Source organism: Gossypium hirsutum, chromosome A07 (assembly GCF_007990345.1).
Source record: "Gossypium hirsutum isolate 1008001.06 chromosome A07, Gossypium_hirsutum_v2.1, whole genome shotgun sequence".
In the NCBI taxonomy this organism is placed as follows: Eukaryota; Viridiplantae; Streptophyta; class Magnoliopsida; order Malvales; family Malvaceae; genus Gossypium; species Gossypium hirsutum.
The window spans coordinates 25,976,501-25,984,076 of NC_053430.1; the positions used below are offsets into that span (position 1 = coordinate 25,976,501).

At 41.1% G+C, this 7,576-nt stretch overlaps 1 protein-coding gene across 1 annotated transcript; it reads right to left on the reverse strand.

The window, feature by feature from the left end:
- Positions 1-5,736: 5,736 nt before the first annotated feature.
- Positions 5,737-7,233, reverse strand: LOC107955868 (uncharacterized). The gene has a single exon (XM_041074125.1). The coding sequence runs from the start codon at positions 7,231-7,233 to the stop codon at positions 5,737-5,739; it is 1,497 nt and encodes a 498-aa protein (XP_040930059.1).
- Between the last annotated feature and the right edge of the window lie 343 nt (positions 7,234-7,576).

Below are 7,576 nucleotides of genomic sequence, written 5' to 3' on the forward strand. Positions count from 1 at the left end.
TAAGGCCTGCTTTTTTCGATTTGCTCCACTACTATTTTAAGGAGACAAGATCTGCAATCATCAGCCTGTTACCCTACTACTTAGAGGGTTAAGGCCTGCTTCTTCGATCTGCTCCACTATTTTTTAGGGAGATAAGATTTGCAATCTTCAGCCTGTTACCCTACTACTTAGGGGGTTAAGGCTTGCTTCTTCGATTTGCTCCACTATTGTTTAGGGAGACAAGATCTGTGAATTCACTGATGTTGCTACACAGTCCTCTAGGGACATGATCTGTAAAATCGATTTCATGCACCTATGCTTATGCCAAATAACTAGGATGCCATGATCAAAATGAGTCAAATGCTCCTAATAGATGAATGAATGCAGAAATGTCATGAGAATGATTCCTTTTTAAAAGCTTAAAGTGTCATTGCTCATAGTTCATTAGGGTTCTATCATTGATGTGCTATCGTGTCTTTTTGTTTAGCCGGTATCTTTGACAGAAAATTTGAAGAAATAATCACAATCTGGACTATTCTTTTTCTAATGTTTCCAACTTTTGAATTTGGTTAGTCCTGACTAGTGGCCCTGTTTTAGGTCCTTGTACTATTTAGAGACCTTCCAAAGTAATATGCATAACTTCTTTTGTGTGAATATTATAAGTCCAAAAATCGTGATTTCAACGAAAAATGCTCGAAAGAGATTATCATAATGGACGAGATGGAATTTTATTAAGAACAAAACTCAGAGTGAATAAATTAAATAGGATAACAAATATGCTAAGGTACAAAATAAGATGAGAAAAGGGTGCCCTAGATATCGTAGCACAAGCTTCACTATTCTAACTTCTCAAAGGCCATTTCGAGCTAAATACGTGTTGAGGAGATCCCGCGTATTTTGTTGATGCTCCAAGATGTACTGTTATTCCCTCTTGTTGACTTGGGAGGACAAGACTACCACATGCCCTATATTCAAAATTTGAGCTGCCCATTTTCGGGTTTTCAACTCAAAAACCCATTTGGTCTCAAAGTGCCCTTTGCGAGTTTTCACCTTGGCCTCTCCGTTTTTTTTTCAAAGTGCCCTTTGCGGGTTTTCACTTTGGCCTCTTTCCCTCTTTAATTGTAATACTTTTGACAGAATCCAAATTCACAGGATTGGACAGGTTTTTCCCATCCATTTCGGCTAGAATTAATGCTCCTCCGGAGAAAGCTTTCTTCACCACGTAAGGCCCCTCCCAATTGGGCATCCATTTTCCTCTAAAATCCTTCTGTATAGGAATGATCTTTTTCAAAACTAGATCTCCCTCATGAAACTCTCTTGGGTGAACCTTTTTGTCATAAGCCCGCATCATTCGTTTTTGGTACATCTGACCATGACGGACAGCTCTTAGCCTCTTTTCTTCAATCAAGTTCAATTGATCGTATCGAGACTGGATCCACTCTGCTTCATCTAACTCTAACTCTGACAACACTCGAAGGGACGGGATCTCAACTTCGATTGGCAAAATCGTTTCCATTCCGTAGACCAAAGAGAAAGGTGTTGCCCCAGTAAAGGTTCTGATTGATGTTCGATAAGCCAAGAGGGCAAATGGTAACTTCTCATGCCAATCTTTGTAGGTCTTAGTCATCTTCCCCGCAATCTTCTTAATGTTTTTATTGGCCGCTTTCACCGCCCCATTCATTTTTGGGCGATACGGTGACGAGTTGTGGTGTCTAATCTTGAATTGACTATAGACTTCTGCTATCGTACTATTATTCAAGTTTAATGCATTGTCAAATATGATCTTCTCCGGCATTTTATATCGACATATGATCTCTTTTTTCAGGAATTTGCTCACTGCCGACTTTGTAACATTGGCATATGAAGCGGCTTCTACCTATTTGGTGAAGTAATTGATAACCACAAAGATGAACCTATGCCCATTGGAAGATTTCGGTGATATTAGTCCAATCACATCCATACCCCACATAGAGAAAGGCCATGGGGAAGTCATGACATGCAGTGGTGAATGAGGCACATGAATTTTGTCTCCATAGATTTGGCATTTATGACATCTCTTGGCGTAATTGACATAGTCTCCTTCCATAGTGGACCAATAATACTCGAATCTCATAATTTGCCTGGCCATTGTAAAGCTGTTAGCATGTGTCCCACAGACGCCCTCATAGACTTCTTCCAAGATTTTCTTAGCGTCTACGTATCTTAATAGCACTTGATCCCTTCTTCTTTTGTATAGAATCTCCCCATCTAAGACATAGTCAATGGCCGATCTTCTCAATGTCCTTTTATCATTCTTTCTTGCCTGGTCTAGGTACTCGCGATTCCTCACGTATTGCAATATATCGTGATACCAAGGATGATCATCTTTTTCTTCGTCTTCTTCAATATTGTATCAGTGAGCCGGAGTTTCATAAATGCTCATCCGGATGAGTTTGACATCTTCTTGTTTGTTCACCTTGATCATGGAAGCTAAGGTGGCCAAAGCATCGGCCATCTGATTTTCGTCCCGCGGAAGGTAGCGGAAGGTAATGTCATCGAACTCTTTAACCAATTCGAAGACCAGTTTCTGATAATCGATCAACTTGGAATCTTTGGTCTCCCATTCTCCCTTGAGTTGATAAATCACTAGCGCAGAATCTCCATACACCTCTAGCACTTTAATCTTACGTTCTATGGCTGTACGAATTCCCATGATGCATGCTTCGTATTCTGCCATGTTATTCGTACAATCAAAATCCAATTTACTAGTAAATGGATAGTGATCTCTGTTTGGAGATACCAAAACTGCCCTAATTCCATTACCCATAGCATTTGACGCCCCATCGAAGTTTAGTTTCCAGGGAAGTTCTTCCGGAGCACCTTTTTCAATGGTCGCAACACACATCAGGTCTTCATTCGGGAAATCAAAGTTCAGGGCTCATAATCTTCTAAAGCTCTACTGGCTAGAAAATCTGCTATTGCACTCCCTTTTACTGCTTTCTTGTTCACATAGACCATGTCAAATTTAGAGAGCAGAACTTGCCATCGGGCCATTCTTCCGTTCAAAGTTGTTGACTCCATCATGTACTTTAAAGGGTCCAGTTTTGAGATGAGCTAAGTAGTGTGATACAACATATACTGCCTCAACCTTCGGGTTGCCCAAACCAGGGTACAACACAACTTTTCTATCGGTGCATATCTTGTCTCACATTCAGTGAACTTTTTACTAAGATAGTAAATAGCTTTTTCTTTCCTTCCTGACTTATCATGCTGACCAAGTACGCATCCTATGGAATTCTCAAATACTGCCAAATACAGTATCAATGGCTTATCGGGGTTAGGTGGCATCAGTACCGGAGTGTTGGATAAGTACCATTTGACCTTGTCGAAAGCCCATTGGCATTCTTCATCCCATACACCTAGGTTATGTTTCTTGAGGAGGCAGAAAATAGGGTCACATTTCTCGGTTAGTTGTGAAATGAACTGAGCGATGTAATTTAATCTTCCTAAAAAGCCTCGAACCTCTTTTTGGGTACACGGCAGAGATAGCTCTTGTATGGATTTGACTTTGTCTGGATCGATCTCAATCCTTTTCTCACTAACCAAGAATCCGAGAAGTTTTCCAAACTTGGCTCCGAAGGTAATTTGGCTGGATTGAGTTTTAGCTGAAACTTCCTCAACCTTAAGAACAACTTTCTTAGGACTTGTACGTGCTCCTTCTCTGTTTGGGACTTTACGATCATATCATCGACATAAACTTCGATTTCTTTGTGCATCATGTCGTGAAATAGGGTTACCATGGCCTTTTGATATGTTGCACCTGCATTTTTCAGTCCAAACGGCATCACCTTATAGCAGAACGTGCCCCACATGGTTACAAATGTGGTCTTCTCCATGTCTTCAAGATGCATCTTGATCTGGTTATATCCGGAGAAACCGTCCATGAAGGAAAACAGTGAATGTCCTGTCGTGTTGTCCACTAAGGTGTCGATGTGAGGCAGTAGAAAATTATCTTTCGGGCTGGCTTTATTCAAATCTCTGTAGTCTACACACATTCGTACTTTTCCATCCTTTTTAGAGACAGGAACGATGTTAGCTACCCATTCTGATGATTTTACCACCTTTAAAAATCCAACGTCAAACTGCTTTCTAACCTCTTCTTTTTTTTTAGCAATACGTCGGGCCTCATTCTTCAGAGTTTTTGCTGAACTAGCTTACATTCTTCCTTTATAGGGAGTCGGTGTACCACGATATTAGTGTTCAACCCAGGCATATCTTGGTATGACCACGCGAAGACATCTTTGAATTCTTGAAGTAATTTGATAAGGTCCCGCTTCATCTCCATGGTGATACAAGTTTCGATCTTCACCTCTTGTCCCTCTCCCAAGCTCACAATTTCTACTGATTCTTTGTGAGGTAGGATTTGTTTCTCGTCTTATTCTACCATCTTCAATAAATCAGGAGATAGGTTATAGCCTTGGCCATCTTCAAAATCTTGAGAATCCTCCATACACATATCTTGCTCAAAAGGAGATTCTGAGCCACTAGCAGTGTCACTCATATCATTGATATCTGGGGACCTATTATGAGGATGAAGAATACTTATCTATATGGTATGATTATGAATGAAGAACGAAAGAATATTTAAAAGAATGTCTGAAGGATAAAAGAATCCGAAAGTAATCATTTGTATAACATGATTATGAATAAAATGGAAAGAATGAATGAATATTTGCTCAAAATGATAATAACTGTGCATTTTATTGAAATAAAGTTTTTGAACATAAGCCTATTTTACAAAAGATTCTTATTTCTCCTAGACCTAGAGCAATAATTGTTTTTTGGACATTATTCTGAGTCAGCACTAAAAATTACAGGAATCTCTTCCGAGTCCAGTTATCCAGAACACTTCCAGGTATGTAGGGGCAAATGCCCGACAAATTTTCTCCTCCAACCCCTTTTTCGTATATGGCATTGATGTCTAAGCTTTCCAAATTTTCTTCTATGGCTTCCTTTCTTGGCGTGCCTCGCTCAAGATGAATGATTCCTCCGGACACAAAAGTTTTCGATATATGGGGGAATATCATTGGCTCCCATTTGATTTTCTCCCCTGTTAACCGTACTCTCCTTCTTTCTTATTTCTTTTCCAGCTCTTTTTTCCTTTGTCTCGCGTCTGGCTTAAATCCTAAGCCGAAGAGGTCTCTCTTGTCCTTCAATACTAGTGTTGCAACCCTTCCTTGGAGATGTCTCTCGAGTCCTCTTCCCGGTAGAGCTCTTTTTCTGACCATCAACTGTAGACTCATCCTTGTAGTTTTGGATAATTTCAGCATCAGAATCCTGCTCCCCTTAGTAATGAATGTTGCATTAACAAATTCCAAAGACTGAAATGAACATTCGGTTGCTTCGTCATCTATCTCCAAATAGGGTGCATCACTACTTACAGCTGTAATGATATCCTCTTCAACATTTATCATTATCAATTGCCCCTCTAATACTAACTTCAACTTTTGATGCAACGATGAAGGCACTGCCCCAGCTGAATGTATCTAGGGCCTCCCCAATAAGCAGTTGTATGAAGGCTTGATATTCATCACCAGGAAATCCACCTCATATTGTTTGGCCTGATCAGAAGAGGTATCTTAATTCTGCCCATCACCCTTCTCTCCATACCATTGAATGCCTTCGCTATATTCTAGCACTCTTTCATGTGAGAGCTGTCTACAGGTAATCTGCTTAGTGTGGACAATGGTAGGACGTTCAAGGCCAACCCATTGTCAATCAGTACTCCTGGTAGTGTATATCCCTTACAACGCGTGGTGATATGTAAAGCTTTAGCCAACCCCCTGCCACCGGGATCTCGTCGTCATTGAAGAAGATAAAGTTATCAGCACTTATGTTTATAACCAAGCGGTCTAGCTTGTTGATGGAGATATCATTGGCAACATATGTGTCATTCAAAACTTTCATCAGCGCGCTGCGATGGACTTCCGAACTTAGAAGTAAGGCCAGCACTGAAATACGAGCTGATTGTTTACGCGGTTGTTTCACAACACTGTATTCGCTGTGCTTTAGAAACTTTAAAAACTCTTTAGCCTCTTCTTCATTGACCGGCTCATTAACAAGAAGTTCAATTTTGGTCGCTTTTTCTTTCGTCTGTTCGACCACTATGGCTTTTCCTTTTACGGGTCCTGCCTTCTCGCTCACTGAATCGTAGTGTCTCCCGCTACGTATATAGGGGCCCCTATCTTGGTCCTCTTTTGAAGTGTCAACCAGGTTCTCTTTTCCTAGGATCGTCACGCTATAGTCGTAATTCCATGGGACCCTCTTACTGTCTTTATAGGGGAAGACTGCCGGTCTTTGGATTATGACTTTCGGTGGCATTTGCATTCCTGCTTCATTACTTTTGGGTCGTGATATGATAACCACGAGGTAGTTAACTATTTGGTTCTGCGTTGTCGATTCTCCCTCCGATGCACATATATCTCCCTCTCTGGGGTTTTTGGTTTCTTCATAAAACTCCATTTCTCTATTGTTCATCATTTCCTGCACAAGGGCCCTGAACTCCACACACTCTTGAATTTCATGCCCCACCTTGTTGTGGAGCTCATAGTATTTCCTCTCTTCTTCAGATTCTTCTCTCGAATCCCACACGATTAATCCTCTCTTAACCATTTCCTTCCACACCCGTCTCAATGAGGTCCTAACCTCTGCAACCTCGTATTTGATCTCCTTGCTTCCGCCTTCGCTTACCCCGTTTAACCCTTCTTCGGTATGATTGGGGAGCGGGTTTCCTGCTACATTGGGTACGATTGGATCATCAAACCTTACAATCCCCATTTTGATGAGTCTTTCAACTAGCTTCTTGAACGCGGTGCAATTTTTGATTGAATGCCCGGTGATTCCCACATGGTATTCGTATTGGGCGTTTGTGTCATACCATTTAGGAAACGGGGGTTGCAGTGGCTTTATGTAAAAACGGAACACTACATGAGTGTTGAATAGGTTCTGGTGCAGCTCCCTATACGTCATGGGTATAGGGGTGAACTGTGGCCTTTCTGTGTTCTCCCTCGCGTTGGATTCTTGTGTCACAGTGCTATGTTGATTGGCGGTCACCGTCTTTGGTTGGTTTATAGTGAGTGACTTGGACTGACCCTTACTAAATGTGCTCGTGTTGTTCACTTCGTTATCTCTTTTCCTCGGTGCCGATCTTTTGGTACTTTCCCCGACTTCAATTTTGCTTCTTCTCACAGTATTTTCAATCATTTCGCCTGTCATCACTATGTCTGAGAAGCTTTTGGTGGCACTCCCCAACATATGAGTGATAAAAGGAGCCTTTAAAGTGTTGATAAAGAGTATCGTGGTTTCTTTTTCTAAAAGCGGCGGTTGAACTTGTATGGCAACTTCTCTCCATCTTTGTGCATACTATCTAAAACTTTCATTTGGTTTCTTCTCCATATTCTGGAGAGTGATCCTGTCGGGAGTCATGTCTGTCACATGACTATACTGTTTCATAAAGGCTTGAGCTAAGTCTTTCCATAAATTAATCTTAGTACGACTCAATTGGTTATACCATTTAGATGCCGCCCTAACCAAACTGCCCTAGAAGCAGTGAATTAAT